General features: G+C 43.1%; 1 protein-coding gene across 2 annotated transcripts in view; it reads left to right on the top strand.

The window, feature by feature from the left end:
* Positions 1-13,046: 13,046 nt before the first annotated feature.
* Positions 13,047-17,319, top strand: part of GCLC (glutamate-cysteine ligase catalytic subunit) — a 29,310-nt gene continuing 25,037 nt past the window's right edge. For both annotated transcript variants that reach the window (XR_006413846.1, XM_044421533.1), the window contains exon 1: positions 13,047-13,542. Coding sequence is in view for 1 of the 2 variants with exons in the window: in XM_044421533.1 (XP_044277468.1) it covers positions 13,393-13,542 (150 nt within the window). In the remaining variant the exon portion in view is untranslated. The remainder of the gene's footprint in view (positions 13,543-17,319) is intronic.

The following is a 17,319-nucleotide window of genomic DNA, read 5'->3' as shown; positions in this document are numbered from 1 at the left end:
GGTATAATTAGCAATAGCATTTCTTTAAATGTTTTGCCTTTAACTTTGAATAAAATATTTTAAATTATACAAACAAAACCTTACAATGTAAAATGAATTATCAAGATAGAAAATGTATGCACAACTGAAATGTAAAATTATAACCCAAGAAAAATATTCATCATCATAATAACTGCATCATGGAAAAGTATCTGCAGTTTCAACAAATCTAAATTATATATATTTCTCATAAATGCAAGAAAAGAAAACCATTTTGCAGAAATCAACCTAACAGAACTGATACATCTTCATTTTCAAACACTGGATAGTAATTGGGCTACATCAGGCTAAGAGCTTGGTGTGTGGCAGGTTAACTATTGTCAGTGATTTCCTCAAAAAAAGCTACAAGAATATTTTGGGGTAATAACAAAAATCTCAGATCTGCAGCTCCCAGTGTTTATCTGCAAGTGGTGGTGATGAGTCCTGATTTAAGTTGAAGGTCTAGTCGTATCCCTGGAGATATATTTTTTATAACTGTTTATATATCTTTTAATCCCATCTAGTTGAAAAAGTTCCAGATATGTTTGCAAAGATAAGAAACAACAGTTCCTGTCCACAGGCTTGAACCTAAAAGACACTGCATAAAAGGAAATGAGATTGGGAGGGAGGAGGAAAAGGGAAGTGCAGGCACTAGAGTCTTGGCTGCAACATGCAGCAGTGCCATGGACTGGATCTAAACACAGCAGAAGGATTGCTATGGCTGCTTCCTCTGAAGTTCTCAGCAACGGCAGCTGGTGGCAGAAAGAAGTGGGACCCTCAGCGACGGCTGTGCCCAGGCACATGGGTGCATAACTGACTGCTGCCGCCTTTCCCACTGATGGCCTTCAATTGCATTGTACTTACGTTGGTTTGCACTGTTACACCCCCACCCCAAGACACACACCTAGAGAGCTTTTTCTCCAGTGGTACGGTACAAATCTGAGGAAGAATAATAACGAGTAATGAAAAATATGAAAATTATATGGTAAAGCCCAGGCACACGCCTTTCTTATTCCTGGCATGCTGCGCTCCGTGTGGAATTTCCGTACCCCCAAGCCTATTCCCCATCGAATGCCCCCACATCTTTTGCCAGGCTTGCTCACTGCTACCTTTTCAGCGCTAGGCTAAGGCTATTCTCTTCTCCCAGGCTCTGAAAAGTATTTTATAGCTTTAGATCCATTATTTTAGATCATTTCAACATGAGGCAGCTTCACTTTCACAAATAAACGCCCTAGTTTCCCACTAAAAAGAAAAAAACCCTCATGAAAACTGTTCATTGTTATTAGACACAGAATCCTGAAACAACCATAAGTAGGAGATGGTAAGTCGATGATAAATGCCTCATGGAGAAAAGCCCTTATTCCTGGCAGTTGGGTTTAAACACTTGTGCAGGATAGTAGCCCCAGTTATATTTCTGATATATTTCATGCCAGCCTTTCCCAACATGGTTTTATGCAGCATCTCTATTGGATGGATCATTCTTATGAGTCTGCATTTCCATCCTGACTTCTTTCCTCTTGCAGGAAACCCAAGGAACCTCTCCAGGTTCTCCTCCTCTCTATGTTATCTTTTCAACAATCTTGTCAGGTTAGGCTGAGAGTCAGTGACCTTCATGGCTGAGTGCAGACCAGAACCCCGATCCCCCACATCCCAGCCCAGCGCTTGAAGCACAACACCCCTGTGGCTCTTTTACCCTATGCTATTGGTTTTTATTGTATTTTATCGCATGGTTTGTTTTCAAATACTCTGTTCAGTGCCTACAGATATCCATTTTGGGATGCACCTGATAAAATAGATAAAGCATAAAGAAAGTTGTTCTGAATTAAGGTATATAATGTAGCTGCAAAGATTTGAGGATGACACATCTAAATAAGTAATTCATCCATCAACGGAGAGTTGGTCTCGGAACTCAGCACATGGCCAGGCATGTATCCTTTGAGAGCCACAGAAGTGAAGCATTTAAAACTTTCCCAATCACTTTCTTTCCATACCTAGGAATAGGTTGCCTGCTCAATATCTGTGATGCTCATAAGGCCTTAATTAACCCTAATCAAAGCAGGAGAATAAGAGCAGCAACCCAAAATAATTGCATTTTTTTTAATAGGGAAAGCATGTCCTTCATTTACTTGCCTTTTCTGCTGATTCTAGTAAAAACCAATTAGCTGCTATGGAGGCCCCAGGTTATGACTGAGAAGGATCAATTAGTTGGCTGAGGCAGGCAAATGAGATCTTTCAAGGAAAAGATTAACACGTGATGCCAACGGCAAGCATTAATCACTGGACGGTTTGCCAGAGGTTTTGTAATGCTCCAAGGCATTTGTGATCTGCCCAGCAAGTTTATTCTTCTTTGTTAAAGACAGGCATGTGATGATTAAGGAAGGCCTTGCCATCAGGTAGGCAGGAAGCAAAGGTATAGTGCAATTCTCCAAAAAGCATCAAGACAGCCTGGGCCTCTGTTTCGATCTGCCCCTCCTCTGACTTTTCATCAAACTTCGGAGTTTTGTCAATAAGCATTGACCTTCATTTATGCTTTTGAACCCAGATTGGTGGAATTATGGTTTCCAATCCACCAGGTTACAGCAGGGAAAGATGATATTTTCTTCTTTCCCTCCCTGTTCCCCTTTTCCTCTTATGTCTTGCCTCTTAGATGGTACACCTTTAGGTAGGGATGGTCTTGTTAGTACTAATAACTTAGAAACTACTCCTGGAGACTTCAACTGAGGAGTGGAATAAATATGCTTCTAAAAAATGTTTATAACTTTCATCTGAACTCCACAATCCCTCAACAAAACCAAACATCAGCAAGAAAAATGCTGAGAATACAAAACAAGAGAACCATAAGCACTGGGGGAAAACAAAATACAAAATGAAAACACGCAAAAACATAACGTTGCAGAGTGACTTCCATCTCATTATTTGGCCTTCCCTTTCTTCTTCTGCCTTTGACTTTTCTTTGCATGACTTTCCTAACTGGCTCTTTCTCCTGATTTCCCCATTGCCTGGGTCAGAGTGAGAGATGGGTGGAGAAGAGAAGCAAGTCCAGGGGTTCTTTTGAGTGGGCCCCTTCAGCCCTTCCTTCTCACCACCACTGTTGTCCAGGTCCGATCAAGGGGAAGGTGAAACAGCAGGTTGTCCTGATGAAGATGAGGAGCAAGGGTGGGGGATTCTTAGCAATGCACCCCTCCTGGGGTGTGAGCCCTTGGCAGGCACACGCCTAAACACACACATGCCTCTCCCTGCCCTGACATGAAAAGGGTTGCCAGTAACAAAGAATAGACTTAGTTGCTTTTGAGATGAATGGTATGTTAATGTAAATGGTTCACACCTTAGGAAAGCCTCAGCTCTTAAACAATTAGCTTTGTTTAGCCTGAGATGAGCTGGTAACTAGTCTATCATTCACCCAGTTCCTGTGTCTCATAAATACAACCAATCATTAACTTTTCCTTGGCAGAAAGTCTCATTTTTGGAGTAACAGCTTGAACTTTCTCCCCCATAAATGCAAGTAACCCAGCATACTTGTTGACTGTGATGATTAATATGCCTGATGGAAGAGACTTTCAAAAACTCAGGATTTTTCTGGATTCAAGGAGGGTCTGGGAGCTCAAGGCCTGTATAATTCTTATGAATTCATCTGATTATCACTGTTCAGCTTTAACAGATTTCTGCATTTCTGGCACTGTAAGTGTTACTTGATACCCAACACAGTGCATTCAGCTGTAGCCACTGACCTATGACAAGTAATGGAAAAACTGGTTGGTGTGTGTAGTTGGATAGGGTTGAGCATTCCTGGGAATATTTTGGAGCTCAGCTCCATCACAGTTCTGACTCAAGTGGATCACCATAAATCCAGCAATGCCATTGTACCATGCAGGGTTGTTTTTTTCCTCCCATAACTACAAAGGAATACACAGGAGATGGCATAGTCCCTACCTCCTTTTCAAAAACTAGGTAATACTAGGTAATATCAAACCACAGGACATCACAAAAACCATGATGCCCATAAGCATTGTATCACCAGCCTGAAACAAGAAGCTGATTTATACCGGGTCTGCCGATTTGCAGTGGAGTCGGGTGGTTCTGATGGCAATGGGCTGGTAAGTCTGCTCTGAGTTTCAGTCTGAACTTTGAAGGAGCTGTCCATGGTGCTGAACCATACCATAAGTCCAGCACCACACATAGTTCCTTGAAAATTAGCTTCCACTATCTGTCCATCTAGCCCAAGATGATTGACTCCAGCATTCCCCCATATGGTAGTCTCCAGATGTTTTGGACTGTAGCTTTCAGGATTCCTACCGCTGGTCATGCTGCTGGGCCTGATGGACATTCATGTGCACAGCAGTTGGAGGATACCTAGTTAGGCAAGGCATTACTACCTTCACCAGCAATGGCCCCCTGTTGTCTCAGACAAGGAGAGGGTGTTTCTATTGACTGTTACCTGCTCCTTTGAGACAGAGATGCCAGAGATTGAACTAGGGCATCAAGGGCAGATGCACTGCCATTGAACTATAGCCCCTTCCTGACATGAACCTCATTTTTTTCCTAGAGCTGCTCCAGGATTAATTCAAGTAAGGGTACTGCAGTCTTAGAGGATGGGCTACAATGAGCAATACAGACCATGTTTTTCAGAGCTCCAGGAAACACCTTCTCTGGCAATCACAAATCAAACACCCATGTGAGCTCTTAAACGTGCACAGGAACTGGGGAAAGCAACAGGCAGGCTGTTCCTAAGATGGCAGTAATCACAAAATGCAGTCTTCTTTAGGACTGTCTGGGCACTGCTAGTCCTGGTACCAGGGCTGGCCCAATATATATTGATCCCTGAGGCAAAGGCCAAATGGTGCTCCTTCTTTCCACATAGAGAAGCCAACCTTCTGGGTGACTCTTGCCTCACAGGAAACAGAGCAGTATCTTCTACTGTGCTTGAGGATAGCAAGCTAGGGCAGGCCATGTAGCACATATGGCCTTGTCCTCCCAAACTTCACCATGGGCCCCTCTTCTCCAATTTCAGTTGCCTCAGGCAGCAGACTCACTGCCTAATCATAGGGCTGACCTGCCCTGGGCCCATGGGTCTGCAGCCCCAAATCTATTTCCACAGAGCAGAAGCGACTGTTGGTGCCAAGGAAAAGCTTTTCTCTGCCTAATTGCTATGCAGGGGCAGCTCTCAAGGGCCATGGGAGAAAGAAGGGATAACCCCCTGCTTGGCAGTTAAGGTCAGGAAAAAATATTTTACTAACAATACTGGAGATCTCCAGGGGGAACACAGCTGTGATCACAGTCAGAGTTATCAGTGCCTTCCCCCCAAAGCTCCCTCTACAGGGATCCCCCAAGATCCCCCTCAGCATGGCAAGTAAGTTGGGGGTGGGAGGAACTTCCTTTGATGCCAATGGAAAGATTGGCCCCCCAGAACTCTTCAAAGCCTAGCAATGCCTGTGGTTTAGCATTATTCTCATCATGTGAGCAGTCATGTTACCGAGTTGCCAGCCTAGATATGAGGGAGCTTATCAGTATTAACAGTCCCCAGTAGAGACTATTCTACAGTCCAAAGCACAGAAAGATTGTTAAATGGTAGGGGCTACGTCTAACAAAAGCCTGTTATGTAATGAATTCAATAGAAAAAAACAAAGGGAAACCCAGTACAAATCCCAGCCTTCAATATGTCTTTGATACATCAGTTGACAGAGGAAAATGTGTGGGCCTGTTTCCTTTTGTTCTTAGATTATTTGTAGGCTGGTGCTCTTGTGCCAGGCAACACCAGTGCGGGGAACTGTCCTCAGGACACACGCAGAGAAGCGGCCTCTGAGAAATGAAGCCTTTCCTGGCAACTGAGAGGGCCCTTCCATCTCAGCCCTACGGCCAGGTGAAGTGCTTTGTACTTGGTATTCCTATATGAGTCATTCCTGACTGGAGTGGGGAAGTTGGGGCCCTTCAGATGTCATAGGACAGGAACTCCGGCCTGAATACTAACCGTGTTGGTTGGGGCTCATGAGAATTGCACTCCAACCATGTTTGAAGGGCACAGGTTCCCCCTCCCTGGTTTATGTCTTAAAATACAGAATAACCCATGCCGTTTTTTAAAGTTTGCCTACCTGGTTGCTCGCAGGTCATCTAGCTGACAACCAGACAAGTGGCCTTCTCTGAGCCAGTCCTGCTATTTTGCACAGTGTGGCAAGCATCGCTTATCGGTTGTGCTTGTAGCCAGCGGGAACAAGGGCAGGGTTACACGTGCAACAGAGTGACAGAACAGACTGGTTTTTTTCCAGACGAATCTTGTCTACTAAGTAAGCCATGACATATCTGACATATCTATTCATCCTGGACATGACTAGGATTTAGTGAAATTCTATGTTGTTCTTATTATCAACAAAGATGATGGGTGGACCTGGAAAAACAAAACAAAAACCATACACAAGAAAATTCAGGCTTTGTCCTCCCCACTCCCCAGAATGAGGAACATGTTAATACTAGCAAACAGTAAGAAAGAGCTCTGCTAACATTGATTAGAGATGCACCTAGCAAGACAATGCACACTACTGGCTGACTGAACCTTTGTGCAATTATTTGAATCATGTGTTTATTTGTTCAAGCTCTGAAAAGGCAGTACATAAAGTATAATAACAAGTTCAACAAGAGCAAGGTCAGGAACGACATGGATCTCAATCCAATTTCAATCTACTGCATGAGTATCAAGCAACATTTTGAAGCAACCAAGGCAAAAAAGCTACTCATTTCAAGCCATCTGATAGACAAGTAGATTTTCACCTTTTTGGTGGTGCAAACAGTGCATTTGACCTTCTAATAATCAAACAACTGTTTACATTGGCTCTTCAGAGGCAGTGCATTTGACATTCTATTGTTATAAATCCACACATAAGGTACGATCCTGTGTTTCCTTGCAGGGCATTCCAGGAACCATAAGATATTGTGGGTGTCCATCCCCATTCATGCACTAGGAGGTTTGCAATTAGAGGAGATCCACCAGCAGCTGCCCTGTTGCATTGGCAGAAATCTTCTCAGCTACCATTTCTCTGCAGTGAGATGGATGAGCATGAGTAGAGAGAAAAGCGGGGGCACGCCAGAGGCAAAGATCTGCAGGATACCTATGCGCACGCTCAGGATGAGAAAACAATTGTGAGAGCGCTGAATCAGGCCTAGTGAATTCCCCTCCTTTAGAAGCCAAATGGGAGTGAGAAAGGGAGCAACTGTACCAGAAACAAAAAGGAAAATGCCGCCATCACCATCCGCCTTCCACTCTGGCTGGTGCAAGACCAGCAGGGCTTAGCAGTAGGGTTCTTTGGCCACAGACCCTCTTCCCACTCACCTGCTCCACAAGCTTGCACCACCTGTGGTCTCCACTAATACTAGAAACACAGATTGAAAGGGCTATTGTGAAAGTGAAGAATCCTTCCTCAGATTCTGACAGGCCATGGATCCTGAAACTGTGACGACGATTCCCGTCTTCCTTTTCCTTCAGCATCATTTGGTGTTTCCTAGTTACGTCTCTCAGTGTTTGTAGTTTCGGTGCTTGCACAGGGCCTCGTTAGTGGTATTTGAAATCCCTGAAATTTGGATTTAGGCTGAGGCAAGGTCTTCTCTATAGGAGAGAGTTCTTTGCAGTCCTATCTTCTGCTAAATCTGCCTCAATTGTTGACTAGGCAAGAGTATGTTGATGCCTGCTTCTGGGGTGTTACTTGCGTGCTCCTTCGGGTTTTTGTGGTATCCGTTTCCTCTTCCTCTCTGAGCTCTTTTGAGATATCAGCAGCTGTATCTGAACAGGTTGTGCATTTCAGTATCTTACCATCACCCGCTTGTTGCGTCCCCTATCTGTAGGAAGAAAATAGATCAGGATTGCTATTATTAGTGCCTGAAAGGAGGCTGGAGTCTAAAAACTGAGCTCTCTGTGTGTATCGAATTGTATTGCTGCTGACAGATCTAAATCCCCCAACCTTCCACCCCAAAATCAACGTTTTATGTTGGCTGGATTAACTGCAATATTAAGTGGAAAAGCAGAATAGTGCATCAAAAATGCACATTTCTCCTTTTTTGAGGCAAGTCATGTAGCATTACTTCTACCCAGCTAATCAGAAATTATGTGTGGGTCCTGAAACAAAATGTGGGAAATGCAGTTTTCAACATACTCCATGCCATTCCCCAGCCCAGTGTCCAGTGGGCACCCTCGGTCATGATTGACCCCCCCACCCCACTCACACAAACGTACCAAGATTTTTGTATACTTCTGCCCACCTTTGGGTTCCCCCCAAAACTGCTGATGCTTTCCTCTTGTGTGTGGATAGTGCTGTTTTGGCTACGTACAGAGGCACACCTGAAGCGTGAGTTGCCTGTTAATATCTAGCCTTTGTGAAACACACGACATTTTATAGGAATGCATGAGGTCACCAAGGCCCTTGCTGCACAGATAAATAGGAAATGTAAATCACTGTCAAATAAAACTGAGATGATTCAGTGGTGAGGAAAAAGCTCTACAACCAGAACAGATTCATTCCCAAGTAGGCCTGTATGTTCTCCATTGTTAATATTCTGCATGCTGAATGCAACCAGTTTATACACCTGAACAACATACAATCTTGCCCTAGCAAGCAGACATGTACTTAACAGTTTACTTAGATGTGGTTTCATAAGTGAGCATATGCTAAGTGACCACTAGTCTATTTTTCTGAGATGTGAAATGTTGCTTCCAGTATTTAACAGAACTTTAATGACTGTATTCCTTAGAATTGTTTGAGATGCTACTAGTTAGCTGCTCATCAGTGAACTGGCTTTGATTTTGTGGATTCCTGTGCTTAGTAGTCAGCTGAAATCTAGTGAATAATGTCATGACTTAAAAGTTTGAGCAGACAAAATCATGGCATTTATTGTTAACTAACTCACTGTTAGCCAGGGATCTTGCCTTCCAACAAGGTTGCATAAAAACTATTCTTTTGGGGAAAAGAGAGGAACAAGACAATGCTCAAATAATTTAAAAACTTGTAAACAATTCTCAGGGAAGTTCTTGCTACCTTTAAGATCAGGTGCACAAATCAACAAGATAGTGCAGTGACAAAAGAGCAGGCTGAGAGGCTAGGAGCCAGCTGTGACCACTTATGTTGTAGGATGCTCTCCATGAAGGCAGGGAGAGTCCACTGACCTATAAAATTTTGGAGCTGGCCCTGCAATAACTTTACTTTGCTTAGGCAGTATATGAAGAGATAGCCAAAGACAGGATGGTATCTGAAACAGAAAGTACAAATTGTGCAGTCCATCATGGAGAAAATGTAGTATGAATTAAATAATTGGACAGACTACTTCAGATGTTTACAGAGAGTGCTGTCCCCTAATTATATACAATACCTCCCACAAACTAGCTTTTATCTCCTGATTTCCGATGTCCAGTTGAGGTGGGGCTGGTGGGTTTTCAGGAGACAACACCAGCTGTTGGTTTCCAGGGACTTTGAAAGTTGGCCTGAAATCCTTAATAAAAGCTGTGAGTTATATTAGATTAATTCATAATTCTGTAGCTAAGAAAGCACTGCAATTTTTTTCTGTCAGGATGACATGGCTCTTTTCTTTCTTTCTTTGGCCTTTCGACATTGCATAACTGGCATGTAATCACTTTATTACCTTTGTCACAGTGTTCTTACTCAAAGAAAAGGTGTTTACATACATTCTTGGGTGGTGGCAGCCTCTGCTATAAGCTTTACTATAAGCGGGATTTAGGTTGCAATCTTTAACATATCTCCTGGGGAGTAAGTCTCATCAAACACTGTGGATTTACTTCTAAAATAATATGAATAAAATTATGCTGCAGGGCTGCCATTCTATGGAAACTTGCCTGGGAGAAAGCTCCATTTCATACCATGTAGCTTATGCATAGGATTATACTAAGTGCAGAACATTTAGACTAGATAATCTGGATCACATTAGATAGTCAGCTGTTACCAGAATTTTGACTTTTCCTTCCTCACTGGAATTTGACTTCCACTTCAGTACTTGACAGAGCAGCTCCCGCAACTGCAGTCTACTCAGGCACAACATTCAGGGCCTTCCTCTGAGAGCCAGTTCTGAGGGGAGACTCAGAGGGCAGCAACAAGAGGGAGGGCTCCCACAGTGCTTTCCCCCATCCGTGAAATGAGCTCCCCACAGGGGCCCACCTGGCACCAACCTTGTCATCTATGGGGCACCAGGTTAAGATGGCCCTTTAACCCAAAGGTTTTAAAGGTATACTTGGTTATCCTGGGGCTTGAGGGGAGTTATCCATCCCAGGCGTTTTCCTTTTACAGGGTTATTCTTCAGGGTATGTATTTAGCTGCTATAATGTTTATGTTTCTTTTTATAAAAGTTTACGGAATGTTTATTGTCTCTATTGCATCATTTTTAGCTATTAGAAAGTTTAGGAATGAAAATAAATAAATAAATCAGACTTTTGAGACTCTGGTACAAGAATTCTACAATGACCCTTCGAGAGAGCTACGATGTTTATTATTATATTGTCTAACATTTTGTTAGTGCTTTGCCAAGATTAAAAGTTTAAGGCAGTTACTGTTTTAGACTCACAACGGACTTTTTATAACATGAATCTCCAACACTGTGCTTATCATACCTCCAATGGCACCCACAAAGGGGTTGCCAACATGGTGTCCAGAGACTGTTGTTGTTCTTATTATTCTGTTAAAATATACTAATATAATCTGCATGAAATGCATACAGTCTTCCAGCAATGATACACAGGTTTCAACAAAAGCAGACCACATATCCAAGTAAGTATCCATTTCAAGGTAGAATCTATGCCACCCATTCATATATAGAAAGCATTATACTGTCCTGAATCCACTGTTAAATTGTCGGAGGTGTTTATCCTTGCAGTGTCGTAATATCAATCTTCTAGTTGACAAAAGGGTACAGAGAAGCACTTTCCCCTTCCATGTGTTAATGTCCATGAAGTAGGTAAATAATGTAAAAGTACATGTACATCAGTGAATATTAAAGACTGTTCCAGTACAAAAATTATCTTTGAAATAACCTCCTCAAAAACCACCTCACCAAAACATATGTTTAAAAGAAGCATGAGTTGTATTAATCTCTAGCTATTCGCTGAAATAGACAATCCCCTATTAAAGAGATTCTGTGACATCCAGAGGTCAAGAAACAAAAGGTTTTGCAGAGTAAGATGTGACCTATGGTCTACAGATACAGCAGGTAGGTACAGCAGACATCTGTCGATACCAAAGAATTGACCCACTGATAATATATTTGTGCTGGACCCACAGCATTTTCTCAAATTCCCGAGTGCACTCAAGGATCTAAAAAAGGGTTGGTTAACCCAGTTCCACCATAGCAAAGAGGAATGCTCTCTGACTCAGGCAAAGGACTGCTAGTAGACTGCCGACTTGTATTGCCCTCAGCACTAAGCAAAGAATCCATCATAGCTGTAAATGTATCTGCCCAGTGTATTTATTTATTGAATGAATGAAATGCTACCTTGAGAATTTTGTACTAAAGAACAACATGTAAGTTCATTTAATGCATAAAATAAATCTAATCACTCAATTGTCATGCATCTACAGATTTAATTTAGGAATACAGAAACTCAGCTCCATGGGGGTTTCTCATCTGATCCACCACCCTCTTTCCAGATCACTTCCTCTTTGTAAGTAAAAGGTCTAAACTCTGATCAGCAGCTGATCCGAGAAAAGATCTTTCCTCTCCTTGTCCCTGAGAGTCTCCATTTCTCAGCCAGAGCAGGGAAAAAGGTATTATTTCTGAATAGCTCCCATCAGCAGCTGCTTAATAACTCAAAGTGGAACATAATGGAACTTTAAATTTAGGGTTGGAACTGCTGGAGCTAGACCTGAGGGGAATTCTATATATGTTCAGATAGAAAATAATCCTATAATTGGAGAGTGCTGGCTGGCGAATGCTATAAGGTTCAGGACTTTCTACATTTAAGCATGTGTAGGATTGCACGCTTCGTAATACATTTTTTCTGTTGGGTTAACTGCCTGTTTTAATGGAATAATTTCTTAATGGTTCCAATTTAGTTAGTATTTTCTGTTCTTATTATATGTTGCTTCCCTGTTTTATACCGTGATGACCTAAGGTTATATGTATGCAATAAATCGGAACAGAACTGTTGAGGGCCGTTTTTCTTTTGTACTTTCTCTTAACAGGCCTTCTGCCACACCCTGACTCTGAAACATTATCTTCGATGTGCACAACTTTTTAAAAAGGCATGTTTGTTCTTGTATACCAGGTACAAAGTTCATCTCTTTACTCCAAGCACAAAGCTGTGCTTGGCATATGCAAATAAGGATTCATAAGCCCCCCCCCCGTAGGCCTACAGGTTTCACGTTGGCTTCATGCTTATAGTTGAATCGAAATCGCCTTTCTATATTAAATGGCTTGTCCTGTAACTTTTGCGCCTTTCCCTTTCCCAATAGCCCAGCAGCTTATTGTTTGTTATTGGTTTTTGAGCTCCTCCCACCTTCTTTCCGGAATCATTCATACCGGAATGAATGGTTTTTGCTTCAATCACAACTATCTTTCTGATATAGTTATGTATTTTAAGTCGATTGTGTGTGTGTGTGAATGGCTTTATTCTTGCTTTTGGGTTTGGCTCTGGGCAGCCTTGGAAGGACCCTACCAAGCAGGAGATTAATAGCAACAGCAACAACGACGACGAATTATTATTTGTTACCAATCGTAGGCTTTTGATTACATTAGAAAGAACTAAGGGCAGTTCCTGATAACCCCTCTTGCTCTGGCCGCGACCGCGAGCGACGAAAAGCGCGAGCAACGGCAGGTCCCCCCGCGACGCCCGTTAGGAAGGCGCGGGGTGGGGGGGGGAGGAGCCGGGGAAAGTGCTGAGTCACCGCTCGCAGCGTCGCCTCCACTCTTCCTTCTTCCTCCATCCCCCCCCCCGACCCCGTCTCCTTCTCGCGCGCTCCAGAGAGAAAGCGCGCACGCATGGCCACGCCTCCCTTTGATCACGTGCTGCGCTGTTGCCGGGACGGTCACCACTACCATCGCACACCGCTCGCTGTGAGCGTAGAGACGAGCCAGCCTCCTCGGCGGTCTCCCGGTTTCCGTGCAGCCGTAAGGCGCGCGAGCGAGAGGGGCCCGCTCCATTCTTGCGGCAGCCGCGGAGGCGGGAAGGGCTGAGGGGGCAAGTAGTGCCCCTTCCTCGTCTGGTGCGCGCGGCTGGATTCTCCTTCCGTCCTTCCCGCTGCCACCTCCTGAAGTGATCCTTGTCAGTGACCGCCCGCCTTTCCCTCCATAGCTACGGCGGCCGGCGCCGCTGCCGCCGCCTTTCTCCTTGCCCGCAGTCGCGCCTTCGCTCCCGCCGCGCTTCCCCGGCTCTGGTCGCCCTCTCGCCCGAGGGCCATGGGCCTCCTGTCGCAGGGCTCCCCGCTGAGCTGGGAGAAGACGCAGCGGCACGCGGAGCACGTGCGCAGGCACGGCATCCTCCAGTTCTTGCACATCTACCGAGCGGTCGGGGAGAGGCACAAGGACGTGCTGAAGTGGGGGGACGAGGTGAGTGCCAGGAAACAAAGGGGTGCTCCGGGAACGCTCCAGGCGCGGAGGGGAACTCGTCACGTTCTCCGGGAGCGCGTTTCCGCCGACTTCCTTTTGTTTCCACCGCCGGAGGGTATTGTTGCTTTCGGAATTTCCTTATACGACCAACACCCTTGGGAGGTAGGCCGCTGTCACCTTGCCTCGCAGGACCTGGAACAAGCGGGGAGGAGCGTGCCCGCTTCGGCCAATAACGCGACGCTCTGCGTGTTGAACGGGAAATGCGCTCCATTGACAAAGTGGAGTTTACTGCTAAATAAAGTGTGTGAGAGTTAATCCACATACACGCGGAGAGGTGCGAAGTTCAGCAGCAGCTGCTGATAGGCACTGATCTCAGGCCATTTCCACAAGCAGCTTTGCAGGTTTTTGCCTTTCCAGTTGAAATATAAAACCTGTATTGGCATCTGTTTTAAAGTGTCATCTTCCATTTCCAATTTTTCATCAATATATTGCTTTCACTATGGAAAGAACACCTTAGCATCATTTACAAACATGCGCTTTTACATATTTTCCTACACTATGATGAACAAGTATAGTGCTTGTTTACTACTTAATGAGCTATAGTAGTATGTTAGTGGTAATTTAAGGTATCACTGTGTACAATCTCCTCTCATAAAGGATTCAGTAATAGAAGGGGCATGGTATAGGTGGTTATATGTGTGACTTTCTCTCAAGTCAGTGCTTTTCCATGGTACAGTTTTTGCAGTAGTTAAAGTTTACAATTACTGAAGTGGTCTATATTTTTTGCAGCAGTTAGTGCCACCCGTAATATAAACTGTAAAATAAAGCCAAGCATATGTCTGAGGCCAGCGTGTTCCAGCAGCTGATGTTTAGTAGACTGTGTCTGGTAAAGTAATTGTAGTAATATAGGATATTTTGGAGAGCATTCATTCATAGCATCGCCGTGAATTGGAGACAACTTGGTGGCACATAACATGCCAATTTTTTCTTGCCCTTTATTTTTCATTAATCCTCTTCCCTACATAGTTATATCAAAATCAAAACAGAGTATGGAGAGTAGAATATTGAATGCTTTGACTACATGATTTTCAGAATTTTCTAATCAGTTGAATCTTATGGCAGGTATGAACTGCATTTGAAGTATGCTAAAAAAAATGCATGTTCGAAAAAAATCCATACAGTCTTGTAACAAACATGCCTATGATCATCATTTTAAACATTGTTACAGATAGTTTTCATTAAGCATTTCCAGACTTGTAATGCCTAGGGTCATGGTACTTCACAGAAATTGAACATGAATGCCCATAAAGAGCTGTTCTGTTGAATGACATCCAAAATCCCTTTTTGTTAATTGCTTTTAAAAACTCAAGCCTATGTAAGTTTGATTTTATTTCCAGAAAAAGCTATGCTTTTGGCCTTTTCCAATTTCACTTGAGGATACAAAGGATTTAACAAGAAATTTTTAGGTTTCCTTCATTTTCAGGGATTTGAACTTCAAGAAGATCAGAAACAAGATGTTATCTTACATCTAGTTTAGTTCAGTATTGTCCACACACACATTCAGTTTTACATGGGAGAATTAACCATCCACTCCTGCAGATGCCTAGTATTGAATCTAAGATCATCTGTATGCAAAAATATCCTCTCTCTTAAAATCAGTTTTTAATAGTATAGATAGATATGGAATTGCAAGCTCGCTTACATGAAGCTTGTTTACATCTTAATTACATGAAGCTTGTTTACATCTTAATAAAGAATAAATCTTGAAAGTTTGCATATAATATGTAATAACATTATATCAATGACCTGATGATTAGAACCTGTAGGATATGGAATGAGCTTCCACAGGAGGTGGTGGCAGCCCCATCAGTGAGTGTGTTCAAGGAAAGATTGGACAGCCATATGTTGGATTTTACATGAGTACAGCAGCCCAGAGCCAGGGGTCAGACTGGGTGACCTGGGAGAGTCCTTGTGACTCACTGTGTTTCTATATATGTAAATTATATCTTGTCAAGGAAAGAGATATGTTAGATACTATTACAATTGAAGTGTATTCTTGCCCTGGGGCATAAATAGAGAAGTGCAATGTTTGTAGTCAAGATTAACAGGTGCCAACAGGTCTTACCTGAATTGAACTAAGGATATTAGTTTAATTGTAACTACATTTGTAGCTCTCATTTTCTCTCTGTTTCATTAAATCCATGTATATTAGGCTATGTTTGCCTGATATACATATTTAAGCTCTGTCCAGCATGAACCCTGGAGGGTTTTTGGGCTACAGATCTCATAATTCCTCACAGTTGGCAGTGGTGGCTGGAGCTGATGCGATTTATAATACAAAACATGAGGAGAGCACTAGATTGCCTTTCCCTATGCTACAATGCAAGGGCAAATTTCAAGATGCTATTGTCTTGTCATATAATCATCCCAGTCCTATGCATGTTAATTTGGAAGCAAGGCTCATTGTATTCATTTGGACTTTATCCTAGATAAATTTGTATAGGATTGCATTCTTAGTTGATTCACTACCCACAGTGAGTTCCTGTGACATCCAAGCCAAGCAGAGCAGTTTCATTGTGGGTTATGAGGATCCACTTACCAAGTCAGTTGGCAAGAGGAGCAAAGACCTCTGCTGCTCTTTGCAAATTCACCTTTGCCACTACCAGTGACAGCCTATTCGCTTTGCAGTAACCCTCACTGTTTTCTGCCTTGAAAATAAAACCATCCCCAGAAAAGTGTAATTGTGTTTGGCACTAGGATTTGTCTGTTTTCTTGCCAGTTTCAGGTGTCAAAGAAGGCAGTGAAGTTGAAGTAGGTAACAGATTGACAAAGCAAGATTGTGTATGGGCAAATGTGCATGCCATTGCCTGTCAGTTGTCTAGCTGTCAGTTGAAAAATACCTATAAAAGGGAAAAGTTGAGTTGGGAGGATAATAGCACTTCATTAGCAATTTATCCTTCTTGTTTTTAAGTGTTGAATCAACAATTCTCATGCCCTTCATCTTTTCAATACCTCCCAGGTCTCCAAGCACTATAGAAAGGAGAGATATTAATTTCCCCTTCTGCTTTTTTGGGGGGAGAGGGGGTGGTCTGAAAAGAGCAGTTCCTGCTGCAGTGGTTACAGTGGTTCCCATTCCACAATTAAAATCAAATTAATTAAATTGTGGGTGATACTGTTCATTCCCTCTTTTTGGTGCACCAACATTCTCAGCTTTTTTCCATTTACCAGTGCCTTTTCAGTTGACAGCCAGGCAGCTGTGCAGTCTCACCTGGTCATTTACTTGCTGCTTTTATGGACAGTCCAAGCATACAAGGAAATTGACTAGGAAGGACTCACATAGCAGAAAGCCACACACTTGGGTAAGACCGATATTAATAATTGTTTGTTTTTTTAAATGTGTGCAGTTGCGCAGATTCCTTGGACCAAACCATTAAAAAAAGTCCATTGCATATTGTTGGGGCTGTGGAAAAAGAAATGGCAGCAAATAGAAAGGGGTGATGATTGGAGTGGGGAGAGTGAGACAGCTTGGAAGAATGAAAAGTAGAGGGGGAGAACAAGGCGTAATGAGCCTCATTATCTGTCAGGCAGGCCATGGGCTGTTCGGTGAACAGCTCACACTATGTAGCCTGTTTGCAGGGGGGCTTAATGTGTCATGTGAATATGCCCATTGTAAAAGACCAAAAATAATCTATGGAGCTCTGTCAGTTAAATTTCGAGGGGGGGGGGGATGCTGAGCATGTAAAATTTAAAAGATTTTAGTAATAGTTTGTGCCTTGA

This window comes from Varanus komodoensis, unplaced genomic scaffold, assembly GCF_004798865.1.
Source record: "Varanus komodoensis strain SLA01 unplaced genomic scaffold, ASM479886v1 scaffold12, whole genome shotgun sequence".
Taxonomy (NCBI): Eukaryota; Metazoa; Chordata; class Lepidosauria; order Squamata; family Varanidae; genus Varanus; species Varanus komodoensis.
This window is presented reverse-complemented; position numbering and strand designations above follow the sequence as displayed.